This window comes from Oryctolagus cuniculus, chromosome 18, assembly GCF_964237555.1.
Source record: "Oryctolagus cuniculus chromosome 18, mOryCun1.1, whole genome shotgun sequence".
In the NCBI taxonomy this organism is placed as follows: Eukaryota; Metazoa; Chordata; class Mammalia; order Lagomorpha; family Leporidae; genus Oryctolagus; species Oryctolagus cuniculus.
Genome location: NC_091449.1, coordinates 21,616,969 through 21,632,168, shown reverse-complemented (window position 1 = coordinate 21,632,168; position 15,200 = coordinate 21,616,969). Strand labels below are relative to the sequence as shown.

Genomic DNA, 15,200 nt, shown 5'->3' with positions numbered 1-15,200 from the left:
CATTAGCGGGGAGCTGGATCGGAAGCCAGAGCAGCTAGCACTCAAACCTGTGCCCCAATATGGGGTGCCGGCATCGCAGGCGGCAACTTAACCCACTGTGCCACAACGCTGCCCCTGTGCCATTTCACAGAGGTACAAGAGCATCTATGGATTGTGGTGTCCATGGGCGGTGGGAAGCAGGGAGCCTACAAGGGACGGCCGAGAGCTGTCTGGCTTCAGTGGGCTCTGTGTTCGCTCTGTTTCCATAACAGACCCTTGTGTAGCACTGGCCATGTGCTAGGAGCTGCCCTCGGCACTCTGAGATGCCAGGTCTCGGTTCTCACAGCAATCCTGATGCGGAAAATACTGGTACTGTCTCCAGTTTACAGATGAGGAACCCGAGGCACCAAGTAAGGTTCCCAGCCACACAGCTGGGAAGGGGTGGGGCTGAGACGGGAGCCCGGGGTCTGTCCCTGAGGCCTGCCCTTGGCGCCTCTGCACACTGCCATCTTTTTTTTTTTTTTGAAAGGCAGAGTGGACAGTGAGAGAGAGAGACAGAGAGAAAGGTCTTCCTTTGCCGTTGGTTCACCCTCCAATGGCCGCCGCGGCTGGTGTGCTGCAGCTGGCGCACCGCGCTGATCCGATGGCAGGAGCCAGGTACTTATCCTGGTCTCCCATGGGGTGCAGGGCCCAAGCACTTGGGCCATCCTCCACCGCACTCCCTGGCCACAGCAGAGAGCTGGCCTGGAAGAGGGGCAACCTGGACAGAATCCGGTGCCCCGACCGGGACTAGAACCCGGTGTGCCGGCGCCACAAGGCGGAGGATTAGCCTAGTGAGCCGCGGCACTGGCGCACACTGCCATCTAAATGCCCTAAGCCTGGAGTTGGTCGTCTGAAACGGACAGAGGAAGAAGATCATTGACTTCGCCCCACGGTGTGCATCTGGCCTGGGGATGAGACTGAGCGCAAGACAGAGCTTGTTGTGAGGACGCTGGGCACCCCCTGGAGGCCGGCTGCTGGAGGCACAGGGTGATGACCCTTCCATTCCCTGGGGGCACAGGGCAAGAGAGGCCCTGCCCCAGTCTCCACCCCACTGGCATCTCAAGGGGGTCCTGGCCCTGCTTCCCCCACCCCACATACACCTGCGTCTCTTTCCCTGCTGCTCCGCCCCTCTTGTCAGCCCTGTGATGCTGAATTACTGAAAAGGCTGAGCCAGTCATGACGCAGGTCATCCTACCTTCCGGATTTGTGCGTGTGTTTGTTCCGGGTCAAGCTCCTCTTGTCGGCCCTTGGTCTCGGCGTCTCTCTGTAGACCAGCTCCTGCCACACCTAGGCCTGTGCACCTGACTCCTTCCTGCCCCATCTCAGGCACGGGCCTGTCATGTGATGTCCCATGAGTCAGGGTGGGACGGGGCGGGAGGTCAAGAAGTCTCTTTAGTGGACATGGCAGGGTGAGGTCCTGAGAGGCAGCACTTGAGATGAAGGTGCAGCACGCTGGCCACGTGGATTTGATTCCCCTTTTGTGGATGAGGAAGCAGAGGCTCGGGGACACAGGGGGTGTGTGGCTCCCATGGCCGGGCTGCTTCTACCACCCGCAGCGGCTTCCCGAGCCTGCTGGCCGGGGCTGGTCTTAGGGCGGGATGGGCAGCTGCTGAGCTCCTGCGCCCAGGGCTTTCCTATGGATGCCTGAGACTTGGGGGCCCTCCTCCCGGCCTGTGCAGCCACTGGCAGGCTCAGACAGTGCCCTGCCCGGGCTGTGCGGGGTATGCTGGGCCCCGAGCGCTCCCCGGAGGGGTCCGCACTGACTTGGCACTCTGTCTCTCTCCTCTCTGCAGCCGAGTGTTTAAGACCGACATGGAGCTGGAGGTCCTGCGCTACACCAACAGGATCTCGAGCGAGGCCCACCGGGAGGTGAGCTGGCCGCCCGCTTGGTTGGGTGGGCGGCACTGACGTGTGTGCGCCGGCTGGGAGTCCCTGAGGGCTGCTGGAGAGGGAGGGAGTTTGCGTGGTGATGGCTGCCTTTGGTATTCCCTGGTGGATGCTGAGGCCCTGCCCAGTCCCCACCCCACATGGGAGTAGTGGACACCAGTCAGGGGGTCCTGCAGCGTAACGTCCTGCCTGCTTCCTGGCGTTCGGCAGTTTAGAGTCTTGGCGTTAACTGTGGTCCAAGCACACTTACTACTGCCCATGTTCCCTGAGAGCATCTTCACTGGTCGTCTTCTAAACTTCGCCACGAGACTCGAGGAACGGGACCCAGAGAGGCCGTGTGTGTGTCTTGAGAGACAGTCAGGGTGGCTGGGAGGGCACAGTGCCCACCACGGGCCAGTCACAGGCTCGCGTTAGGAAACAGGGCAGGGTGACCGGTGGGCAGCATAATCTCCTGTCCAGGGCAGTTGGAGAGGGAGGGAGCTCCCATCTGCTGCTTTACTTCCCGAATGCCTCGCAATGGCCAGGACTGGGCCGTGGCCAAAGCTGGGAGTCAGGGACACAATCCAGTCTCCCACGTGGCAGGCAGGAACCCAAATACTTGAGCTGTCACCACTGCCTCCCAGGGTCTGCATTAGCAGGAAGCTGGAGTCAGGAGTGGGTCTGCAGCCCAGGTTCTCCTGTGTGGGTTGCAGGCGTCTTAAGCTGTGTCTTAGCTGCTGATCTGAATGGCTGCCCCAATTTTCTCTGTTTTATGGATGGGAAGCAAAGGAAAACACTTAGTGTTAGTCATCATGGCTTTCCTGGGATTAAGTATTCACCGCACACACCATAGTTAAATCTTTGCTGTCCTCGGCCCGCGTGCCGCCACTGCGCCATAGCTCGGCACTCAGCGTTTGTCTGCTTCCAAATGCAAGTGCTCCGTGGTGGTTTCAATAAAGCAGAGTGGCTCTGGGAGCCTTAAAAAGTTCCAATTTGTCACATCCTCGCGTCCCTGTGTGTGCCACTCGCTCCTTCTCTTCTTTCCTTTTTGTGAAGAAAGGGGTTCGTTTGAAGAAGCCCTGCATTATTTATAAGGCCGTGTTACTTATCTGCTTAACACAAATGTCTTTGCTTAATATCCATCCTCTAGGTAATGAAGGCGGTGAAAGTGGGAATGAAAGAATATGAGATGGAAAGGTAAGCTGTGTCTCTCTGGGTAAAGATGAAAATGCAGAAAGCAGTGATGTCCGTTCGCTGAGCGAGTAACGGATGATGGTGCCACGGCGATGGCGCAGATCACGTGGGGGTGACAAGTGGACTTCGGGACGGCGGGTGGGCGGGACTGATCTGCCGGTGGCCGCCGCCGGGGCCCTGGCTGAGTGTTGGATGGTGATGGTCGCTGGTTACTTTTCAGCGTGGTCTAGTGCCCCATCATTCCACTCTTGGACTTCGTTTCTGCAATTTGCAGGAAACTTGACCAAATAAATAGCGGCTATTGTAAGCGTGAACGCTGCCGGTAGAGCAGCTTGCCATTTTTATGTGTAAACAGCGCCATTATGGCTGCTGTGCTTGGACCGCTGGGTCAGGGATGCTTAAGTGGCTCGTAAAGTGCTGTGGAGGGCTCCGCTAGCCTTCAGCTCCCATTAGGCCTGCAGGGAGCTGCACGCCTAGGGTGCTTCCTGGGACTGCTCAGCCTCGGCACACTGCTGCCAGGGGGCCAGGGAGCCCTGGGGTCAGACCCAGCCCACCCCATGGCTCCCTTCCCACCCACCATCCGGGGTCTCCTGGCAGCGGCTGTGCTGTAGGCAAGCCTGGGCAGGGGACCTCAAAAAGAGGCTTCTCTGTACCTCACCTTGGACTGGCCTTTGCTACCTGGCCTTGTAAGAGCTTGGCTGCTGCCGCAGAGCCCAAGTTCACTCTCTCCTGTACTCAGGGCCTGCCCTGGGCTAAGCCCCAGCTCTGGGAGTACGGGGACAGGGAAACTGATTGCCTGTTGCACCCCCAGCCCCTCTGGCCTGTCCGCATTGTCAGCGTGGGGTACAGGGCCACAAGGCAGGTGGGATCGGCAATGGGCAGTGAGGACAATCTTTCCCTGTTGCTGTGGCTCGGGGATGGCTGTGTTTATCCAGATCCAAGCCTGAAAGGAGTCAGGAGTGAACCTCTATGCTGGTGCCCTCGTCTTAGCCTGGGGGTCAGAAGTCGAAACAGCCCTACCTGCTGCTGTGTCATCCCAGGCAGGGCATGGAGCAAGGGCCACCAGACACCTGCCTCCATCCCATGAGCCCAGGGGGCAGGGGAGCGGGTGCTGAGCTGTGCACCCTGCAGCAGAACAGCGCCTGTGGTCTGGGATGCCCACATCCCTCCCCCCTGCCCTCCACACCCTGAGGGTGTGAAGTGGGACAAGCACTGTGGGGCTACCTCCAGGATGTGGGTGGGCAGTGGGGCCCTCAGATTGGCACTGCCCTAGAAACTGTTGACTCATGGTGACCCATGGCGGATGCCTCAAATAAAAATAACCAAGAAATTGGAGCAGGAGGAGCTTATCCCGGCGTGGAGCCCTACTGTCCGCTGCAGGCTGGCAGCCTGCACCTGAGAGGGGCCTGAGCCACCCACACCTGGCGGCCCAGGGCCTGGAGCCTGGAGCCTGGAGCCTGGAGGGCGACCCTGCTGTAGCGGGTGCACGGCACGGAGCTGTGCGGGGCCTGGGATGCTTCCCCCAGCTCTCAGCCCCCTCCCCTGGTAATGGAAGGGTTCCTACCCCCCTTTCTTTCTCTGGGAAATTTCAGGTGGAGTAGAATAGTATAATGAACCCTCAAGTCCCCATCAGAGTTGCGGTTTAATTTTGTTCTTTTGTTTTGCTGGAATACTTTAAAACAACCTCAGACAGCATGTCATTTCACCAGTAAACATTTTGATAGGTGTCTCAGTTGATGAAGGTTTTTTTTTTTTTTTTCCTTCCCGTGGTCACCACATCTCTATCACATCAAATTTTCCAGGTTTATGGTACCCCGGGCCCTCCATATCTGTGGATCTCACTCCTGCAGATCCAACCCACCATGGATTGGAAATATTCCAATTAAAAAAGTCATGTCTGCACCACACATGGACAGACTTTTTTTCTTGTCATCATTCCCTACACAATACAGTGTGACATCTGTTTGCACAGTGTTCACGTTGTGTTGGGTATTGCAAGCGATCTAGAGATGAGTTAAAGTGTACAGGAGATTATACACAGGTTTTATGCAAATATTATAGAAGGGACTTGGATATCCTTGGATCTTATTATCCTAGGGGTCCCGGAGCCGCAAGTCCTTTCTGAAGAACAGCTGTGATTCTGTACTGTTACCAACATCTAGTCCATATTGCTGGGAAGCTATCTTATTAGAACTGCTTTGTTGGAGCTGGGCTCCGAGCAACGTGTCCGTGTTGCATTTGGCTGATGTTTGGAGGAGTATCTTGCCAGGCTCAGCTCTGGGGAGAGCTTCCCTTGGTCTACAGACTGCTCAACCTTCTACCTGCACCACCAACCCTAGACAGGCCCATTACTGCCTCCTCTGTGCACCAGGTGGGCTGAAGCTGGGAGTCTCAGCCGAGTGCTAGGGAGCTCATGGCCAGGAGCAGCCCTGCGGAGGGTGCCGCATGGTGTGGATTCAGCAGGACGGGCCAGGTGTGTTCACCGCTGTGCACCTGCTGTGTGCTGCGCCTGTCTGTGGCTGCTCACAAGGAGGGCAATGCCTGTGTCTCAGGCCAGTGGGAAGCCTTGTGACATCTGGGTATCTGAGAGCTTAGGGCAGGGATAGATGGGTATGGGGCTGTGGACCACTCGGTAGAAAAGTGGATGCAGAGATGACAAAAGAGAGATGGAATCTGTTCCAGGAGGACAGACAGGGTTAGGGGTGTCACCCCCTGAAGGTGGTGGCAAGACAGTTGTCCAGGCATGTCATCCCGCCTCAGGGTGTCCCGCAGCCCCTGGGGCACCTGCAGCCATGAGGCCGGCTGACTGTTCTCTCTGCCTTGCGCAGGATTCTCTGTCACTGCCAGGGTTGCTTTGTGGCCTGTCTTGTTGCCTAGAAGGCCATGTCTCATTATCTGCATAGTGTCTTGGTGCCGGGAACTCTGCCTGGGGCTGTTAGATGGATGGATGGGAGAGGAAAGGTCCTGGGCTGTTTTCCTGCATCCCCTACACCACTGAGGACTTCTGAATTTTAGTAACTCCACGGTGGGGAGAAGAATCTGCCAGAGCCCTGGTTGGTGGCTCAGGAGGCAAGGCCCTGTGAACCCCTGGCTGGCTGCCCGGCAAGGCCACGTGGACCGCTGACTCCCAGGGCTGAAGGTGAGCAATTGCACCAGGCCCGTCCAGCGACCCTGAAACCTGCTGGCCCTTGTCCCGGGAGCCGGGCCAGCCCCAGCTTCCCGCAGGGACCCCACGCGAGGAGGGTAGGATGTCCTGTGTGTCAGGGCTGGAAGCCGGGAGAGCTGCTGGCCAGGAGCTCCAGTGCCAAGCCTCATCTTTTTGTTTTGTTATCAAGGATGTGTCATAAAATCTTGAGGGCAATGTTTAAAAAAAAGGAAGCAAGCGGATGGCGTTTACGAAGGCACTGCTTCCTCCGTGCTGTGCCCATGGGCAAGGTTTCAGAGGAAGTGAAAATCGTCTTCCGCCGCTGAGGTGTAGTAGGTTGTGTCAAAGCAAGGAGACATTGATGTAGGGGTAGATGGGGCCCAGGCAGCGGCCCACTGCTGGCCCGAGCAGGCAGGCTGTTTTACCGCCTCATATTATTTAACACAAGTGGTGTAGCCAGCCTGTAGCAGGCTGGCACGGGCTGGCAGCCGAATCAATTACCTGCGAACACTAATTTAGAGCATGCCCAATTGGCTGTGTAAGCAGGGCCCGGTTCACATTTGCCACAAGGAGATTAATAACTTGATGCTTTTGACAGCCTGGGACCGGAATTGGAATTGCAGCCTCTTTTTCTCCTGGCTGTGGGTGGGGGCATTTTGAGCCCTTTGATGACAGCTTCTCTGGGGCTCGTGGGAGTCATTTGAATGGCAGAGGTTCTGTGGGGCCGGTGCAGCTGGTGAAGCCGCCACCTGGGATGCCACGTTCAAGTCCCGGCTGCTCCACTTCCAATCCAGTCCAGCTTCCTACTAATGTATTCAGCGAAGCAGTGGAAGTTGGCCCAAGTGTTTGGGCCCCTGCACCCACGTGGGAGACCCAGATGGAGTTTGAGGTTCTTGACTCTAGCCTGGCCCATCCTGACCAGTGTAGTCATTTAGGGAATGAACCAGTGGATGGAAGATACTCTCTCTCTCTCCCTTTCTGTCTCTCACTCTTCCTTTCAAATAAATAAAATAAATGTTTAAAAAGTAACTAGAGGTAAGGGAGGGACGGGTGGTGGTGTCCTCCCCTAGCTGGGCCTCTTCTGTCTTCGCTGGGCCCAGATTCGAGTTGGGTTAGCAAGACACAGCTTGAGGGTCACACACATACCACACATGCACACACCCCTACACACCACACACTCACACCCACACCCCTATGTACCATATACGCACACCCCTACACACCATACGCCACACGTGTACCACATACCAGTACATACCACATAACCCTACACACCAGACATGGCACCCATCACACACACCACACATCCCCCTGTTACATGCGTCATACCCACCGCACATATGCACACCTGCCCACCACACACATGCCCGCACTGCACACACACGCCACCATGCACATGTACTCCATCCAGCCGGGGGTGCTGGGTCAGGGCATTGCCCTGGGAGCAGGCTGTCCAGCCCTGGCTGGTCTCGTTAAGCAGGCCTCTGTCTTTCTCTTTTTCTGCTTTTCTGGACTGGCGACTTCTGCCGCAGTGATGATGATCAGGGTAGAGTCCGTGGACAGCCCCACACTGCTGCTGAGCCTCGGAGCATGGGTCAGGCAATGAGCACGGGCAGGCTCAGCGGACCCCTGCGCATGTCCCCTGCGCTTGGCGGTGCCCCCTTCCCACAGACGCGGCTTCTCCACCAGGGTTGCGGGGGCTGCATTCCAACTCCCAGGGCCAGGAGCCGCCTCTGACTGGTGCCCTGAGGCTGGCGCTGGACTGTCCCTGCTGGCGTGTGCGGCCTTGCCTGTCTCTGGCCAGCGTCAGGAGCCCTCTCAGGTCACGCCCACGTCTCGATGGTGATGAGATCACCAGGAAGTCCGTGTTTCCTTCCTTCCGAGAGGTTCAGGAGATGCCTGGTTTCCAGTTCCTTGGGCATTGGTCTGACCCGGTCCAGTCCCAGCCTGGGCAAGCCTGGACGTTAGCAACAGCCCTGGAGAGTGCTCCGGTCTGGGGCACAGGTGTGATCCCTCCCATCCTACCATGGGCCTGGTCCCTTCTCCAGGGCAGTGCCTCACCCTGCCTAGCAGATGCAGCCTCCAGCCACCGGCCATGGTGAGGGACGAGAGTGGTGACCCAACCTGTTCATAAAGGACAGCCAGCTGAGATCAGCCTGGGTGTGTGGGCTCCTCCTCGGCCCTGGCGGCTGCTGTGGGTTCCTGCCAGTACTGCCCTGGCTGATGGGCACAGGCCTCTGCCATCTATTTGGTGTACCCCAGGAAGACAGCATGGCCCGCAGCCAAGCCAGCCACACCCTCTTGGAGCAGAGTTTACCTCCTCCTGCGCCACCCTGTACTGGCAGGGCAGGTCCCATGTGCCCACCTGCCCTGCTCTGTCCAATTCACCTGACATCAGGGAAGGGGCCCCTTGTGGATCTCTGTGGCTTGACCATGGAGTGCTTATTTGCCTCTGAGAGGAGCTGAGTAATGGGCAGATTTAGGAAGGACTTCCTGCAAACACATAGCCTGGTCAATGCAGGCCTATCAAAGCTTTGGGGACCAACACCAGCTGAAATGGGCCCTGTTTTGTTTGTTTTTTAAAAGATTTATTTATTTATTTGAAAGGCAGAATTACAGAGAGACAGAGGCAGAGAGAGAGAGAGAGAGAGAGAGAGGTCTGCCATCTGCTGGTTCACTCCCCAGATGATGCAAAAACGAAGCTGTGCCAGTCAAGAGCCAGAAGCTTCCTCCAGGTCTCCCATGTGGGTGCAGGGGTCCAAGGACTTGGGCCATCCTCCACTGCTTTCCCAGGCTGTAGCAGAGAGCTGGATCAGAAGTGGAACAGCCAGGACTTGAACCGGCGCCCATATGGGATACTGGCACTGCTAGTGGCAGCTTTGCCTGCTATGCCACAGTGCCGGCCCTGGTCCCTGTCTTTCCCAGTGCCAGTGGCCTGGCCCCTCGAGGGTCACTTTAAGTTATGTGGTGCCGGTGGGCATCTTGATGGAGTTGTCTCTAGTCTGTCACCACCAAACCCATGCTCGGTGTTGGGTTCAGATAATTATTTATCGTAGGGGTGAGGAAGTAGTGTTTTCTTCCTGGCTGATGAGATTTTATCAGGCAAGGGAGCCCAGTTTATCAGCTGTCTTCTTGGCATCTCCCTTGGCCTCTTGCATGTGTGCGTGTGCGTGTGTGTGCGTGTGCATGTATGTGTTGGGCAGGTAATAACCTTTTAATTTTTTAAAGGTTTATTTATTTGTTTATTTCTTTGAAAGGCAAAGTTACAGGGGGCGTGGGGAGAGAGAGAAAGAAAGATCTTCCATTCACTGGTTCATTCCCCAAATGGCTGCAACAGCTGGAGCTGGGCTGATCTGAAGCCAGGAGCTAGGAGCTTCTTCTGGGTCTCCCACATGACTGCAGGGGCCCAAGCACTTGGACCGTCCTCTGTTGCTTTCCCAGGCCACAGCAGAGAGCTGGATTGGAAGTGGAGCAGCTAGGACTTGAACCGACGCCCATATGGGATGCTGGTGCTGCAGGCAGTGGCTTTACTTGCTGCGCTACAGCACTGGCTCCTGACTTTTTTATTTTAAGTTGGTTTTAGCTCGTGGAAAACTGGAGACTTCCCGTACACGCTGTACCCGCTTTTCCCTGCTGTTAACATCACGGTAGACCGTCGCTTACAGCCCTGAACGCCGCCGCCAGCATCGTCTATGTCCCTGGGTTCTCCCAGGTGCCCCAGCTCGTGCCCAGAGGAGACCAAATTGCATTGGGATGTCCCATCTCTCTTGATGCCCCGCAACTCCCTCGAACTTCCCTTGCTTTCCGTGGTCCTGACGTCACGAGGAGCCCCGTCAGCTCGGTTGAGGTGTGCCTTTCAGTTGTCGTTTTCTCGTGGTCAGACCTGGGTCACAGGGGGAGGTTCCATCAGGTGAAACCCGGGTCCGTGCCGTCGGCACGTCCCAGCCCCGCTGGTGTCGGCCTCGCTCACCTGGCTGGACCCCCTTTCCCTGCTGCGCAGCCCACGCATGGGGGGGGGAGCCAGGCAGGAGCCCCTGCCCGCATGCATTATTCATGACGCACTCATTGTTTATCCAGCCATTTACTCATATTTACTCCGAGCTGTATAGACTCGCGGGTATTTATTTTATACTTTGGGTTATAATCCAGTATTGCATTATTTATCTCGTTGCCCAAGTCACTGCAGCTTTGGGCATGGAGGGTGCTCTCACTGGGCCCCTGTGTCCCTCTGAGACGTCCCCTTCATTCTTTTTTTTGCACTTTCCCGGACATTCTGGCCCTGCAGGGTGCTCTAGGCTTGTCTTGTATGTTCCCTGTGCCGACCCTAGGGTCAACCGTTTGTCCAGGGAGCCCTGGTACCTTTTGTCAAAGAACAGTATTGGAAGCCATGCCTGGGCCGTGAGTTTTCTGTGGATGAATTTGAAGCCTGGATTCCCGGTGCAGTGCAGGTGTGTGACGTCACAGCGCACATGCTGCTTTGCCATGGTGCATAGCTGAAAATAGGCAGTACAGCGTGGTGGTCAGCGCGTGGGCTCTAGGGCTGGTGTCCTTGAGTGGGTCCCAGCTCAGCCACTTCGCAGCTGTGTGACCGTGGGCACACTGATAACATTGCCTCAGTTTCTTCTTCTGGAGAAAGGATTGCTGTCAGCGTTGGGTGGGAAGGTCAGGAGGTTTGACAAATGAATAACATAGGCGTAGTATACAGAGCAGGATTGACATCGGCTGAATGTCAGAATGAGGTTCGTTGTGTTGTTACTCTTTTGCTGCCATTTTATAGGAGATAAGGGGCGGCATTGTGGTGCCGCGGGTGAAGCTGGTGCTTGAGACACCCCATCCTAACTGGGAGTGCTCGGTCCAGCCACTCTGCACTTCTGATTCAGTTCCCTGCTAACGTGGTGGCGGATGCTGACCCAAATGGCTGGGTCCCTGCCACCCTTGTCAGAGTCCTGGATGGAGTCGCTGGCTCCTGGCTTCAGCCTGGGCCAGCCCTGCCTTTTGAGGGATTTGGGGAGTGAGCCAGTGGATGGAAGATTGCTCTTTCTCTCTCCCTCTCTCTGTGACTCTTTCTTTAAATAAATAAATGAATTTATTTTTTAAAAAATAGTAGGTTGAAAGCTATATAATACACATTTTAAACTTTCAGCCACATTTTGAGGGCAGTGTTTTTGAGATCGTGTTTTGGGAAACTCCCCACATTTTTCTGTTTTCTGGAACAATGCAGAAAGCGTCACACCCAGCTGCTCCTGAGAGTATGAAGTCCTTTGCTATCCAAATGTGTCTCTGAGGAGAATTTCTTTGCTAACTCTTCGGGTTTTCTCATGGGGTTGCTTTATTCTGACTTTGTTGCTCTTAGAGTCCATGTACTATGTTTCTCTGGAAAGTTTTTATTTTCAACAGAGATTTTTTTTTTTAAAGATTTATTTATTTGAAAGACAGAGTTACAGAGAGAGGCAGAGACAGAGAGAGAGAGGTCTTCCATCTGCTGGTTCACTCCCCAGATGGCCACAATGCCCAGAGCTGCGCTGATCCGAAGCCAGGAGCCAGGAGCTTCTTCAGGGTCTCCTACAAGGGTGCAGGGGCCCAAGGACTTGGGCCATCTTCTACTGCTTTCCCAGGCCACAGCAGAGAGCTGGATCGGAAGAGGAGCAGCCGGGACTAGAACCGGCACCCAAATGGGATGCTGGCACTGCAGGCCAGGGCGTTAATCCGCTGAGCTACAGCGCCAGCCCCTTCATCAGAGATTTTAAATTGGAACCAAGACACCCAATTTTAGTCTCTTAAAATTTTAAAAACATCCCCTGCATGTCCGCAGCCTCATTTCCCTCACCCCTCACATTGTGTATTCATATGTTTTTTCTATTGATTACCGTGGCCAGATTTTATGTTTTATTGGGCTTTTCATAAAATCAGTTCTTAAATTTATTTTTCAGCTCCACCATTTGTCTCCCTCATTGATTTCCAATTTTATTATTAATTCCCCTCTCTCTTCCCACAACGTGTTTCAAACCTCCATCTTCTAATTTGTCTCCTTGAATCCTTAGTTCATTTTCATTTTTTCTTTAGTAATAAATGTGCTTGGGTTCATCTATTTTTCAGTACTACCTTGGCCATGTGCTGGTACGTTTGATTGATTTGTCTTTTGACCCAAGAAAGGAGCTACGTGTGCTTGTTTTCTTTTTAATTTTTTTTATATTTATATTTTATTTTATTTAATGAACATAAATTTCCAAAGTACAGCTTATGGATTACAATAGCTTTCCCCCCTCCCTGTGTGCTTGTTTTCATCTCCAGTGGATGTCGTTGGGTTTTCCCTGGTTGACTTTATGTTATTAGTTACTGGTTTTGTCATCATTGCAGTTAGAAAACGCAGCCTGTGTGCATTTGTTTTTTTAATTTTGAGGTTTATCTTTATGGCCTATTGAAAAATATTTGGCCGTGTGTTTTATAGAATACTGGAAGGTATGTCGTTCTTATTTAGAGCATATGATTGGATAGACATTAGTCATGTTTTTGTCTCACCCCAGGCATCGACCTCCTCCCTTATTTTTGTATATTTGCTCTAAGAGTGATAGAAATAGTTTTATGAATTCTCCTCCGAGATTCTTTTTCTTTATCTTATTAGTTTGAGAGACAGACATAAATATGGAGAAAAATAACCCACCCACTGGTTTGCTCTCCAAATGCCTGTAACAGCTAAGGCTGGGCCAGGCTGAAGCAGTCAGGAACTTCATCTGGGTCTCCCACGTCGGTAGCAGGGACCCAACTACTTGAGCCATCCCTGTCTTCCTGGTGTATGTTATCAGGAAGGTGAAATCAAGAGAGGGGTCAGTACTTGAACCCAGGCACCTCTTTGAGATTCTGTCTTCCTGTGTGTGTGTGTGTGTGTGTGTGTAAGCTTTACTTATTTGAAAGGCAGAATGACAGAGAGAGATCGATCTACATGCTGGCTCATTCCCCTAATTGTTGCAACAGCTAGGGCTGGGCCAGGCTGAAGCCAGGAGCCAGGAACTCCATCTGGGTCTCCCATGCCAGTGGCAGGGGCTCAAGTACTTGGACCATTTTCCGCTGCCTTCCAAGATACGCCAGCAGGGAGCTGGATCAAAAGCAGAGCAGCCGAGACTCAAACTGCTGCTCCAGAATGGGATGCTGGTGGCTTAACCTGCTGTGCCACAACACTGGCCCTTCCCTTGCGGCTTTTAAGGTTTCTTCTGCCTTTGGAAAGCTGGGAAAGTGTCATTTGTTCTCTTTTATATGCATGTCATTTTTATTATAGAACTACCTTTGTGTTCAGAAATATATATTTCTATTTCCTACCTGTTAGTAAAAAGTTGAAAAGTATCAGCATTTCACTTAAAAAACCTAGACATTTACCATAGTTTAAACAAATGATTTGAAAGACTGAGAGAGAGAGAGAGAGATTGGAAGGCAGGAGAGACAACAGAGAGACCTCCACTCCTTGGCTCACTCCCCAAACGCCCGCGCTGCTGGAGCCAGGCCAGGCCAAAGCCAGGAGCCAAGAGTCTACCGTATGTCCCATGTGGGTGGCAGGAGCCCAAGTGCTTGGGCCATCCCTGCAGCCTCACAAGCACATTGGCAGGAAGCTGGATTGGAAATGGAGGCAGGAAATTCTAGGCACTCAGCGTGGATACAGGCATCCCAAGTAGTGGGTTCCCCTGCTGTGCCACAGCCCCCGCCCCTATTATTTTACTTTTTGATCTCCTTTTACCTTCCCTTCCAGTTTTTCATACATAACTCCTTTCCTGCACCACAGCGCCGGCCTCTTATAATCATTTTAATCACGGTGTTTAGACTGCTGCATCAGCCCGTTTTGTGCCGTATTGTCCATTTCCTCGTACACTTGTTCTGTGCGTTTAAATTCAGTCATTGGAGCACCTCACTTGTGGGAGAGTTCATTTATTGTCTCCCACGTGACTGGTGGCTTCAGTGAGTCTTGAATTTTTGTTTCATGAAACTATCGCTCCCGCGGTTGCTGGAGATCTTAGGCGAATCTTCCTCTTTCTCCTCTCCTAAGAGCTTTGAATTTGCCTGCCCCGATGCCTGTGGGATCCTCTATCCTTGAGAGAGGCGGTATTTCCCGAGACACTGTCAGGGCCGTTCTGAGCCTGGGCTCTGCCTGAGAACTCAGAGCCTGCCAGGTGGCTGGGAGGACCCCTGGTCCCCAGTCCTCGGAAGGGGCTCATGCCGGGGCCATGGTTTCGCCCAGTTCTGCAGCCGGTTGGCATCACGGCTGCACACAGAGAGCCCAGCAGCTCACGTGGCAAGACTCTGGCCATGTGTGCTCTGGCTTAGGCCGACAAAAGGTGCACCAAGGAGCAGTATACACAGTGTGGCCGCAGAACGAGGGACAGCTGGGCCACCAGCCAGGCAGCTCTGTCCCTGGGCCAGCGTCAGGGACTGCCCACACACCCCAAACAGGAGTGTCCCACCCGCTGTGTTTCCTGCCTGTCACCCCGCTGGCCCCTCCCCAGGGGCAAGCACACCTCCCATGAGGTCATATTCTCAAGAGACCTGTGGTGTAATTGGTTTTGTGTCACCCTGGACAGACTCCACTGGGCAGCTCCCTGTGGCTTCCTTCTCAGTTATGGAAGGAAACCTGGCGGCCCACGGGGTCGGAGGCATGCCGGTAGGCCTGGGGAGTGTAGGACCTGCGTCTTTAGCCTGTCTTCACTGCAGGGCCTACCTCGGCCTTCCCGTCCTGCCTGTAGTGGCTCTCCCGGGGTGCCCTGGGCTGCCGTCTTTCTCGCCATTCCTATGTCTGCGCCCAGGGCGCAGTTCTCAAGCTGGTCCTGCCTCCCTGTGGCTCGCCACAGCCCTCACACCTCAGTTGCAGCTCCTTGCATTTTGTGGCTTGGTCCCCTTTCCCACTTGGGTTCATGCCCCGTTGGTGGCTGCGACTGTGCCCCTCAGATGTGCTGTCCTCGTGGGGGTCAGAGGCATCTTCTTGACTGTGGCC

The 15,200-nt window shown here is 54.4% G+C and overlaps 1 protein-coding gene across 1 annotated transcript in view; it reads left to right on the top strand.

Moving 5' to 3' along the window:
• PEPD (peptidase D) overlaps window positions 1–15,200 on the top strand; it is a 113,558-nt gene that overhangs the window by 49,309 nt on the left and 49,049 nt on the right. The window contains exons 8-9 of the mRNA XM_051846721.2: window positions 1,815–1,890; window positions 3,038–3,084. Coding sequence (XP_051702681.1) covers window positions 1,815–1,890; window positions 3,038–3,084 — 123 coding nt within the window. The remainder of the gene's footprint in view (window positions 1–1,814; window positions 1,891–3,037; window positions 3,085–15,200) is intronic.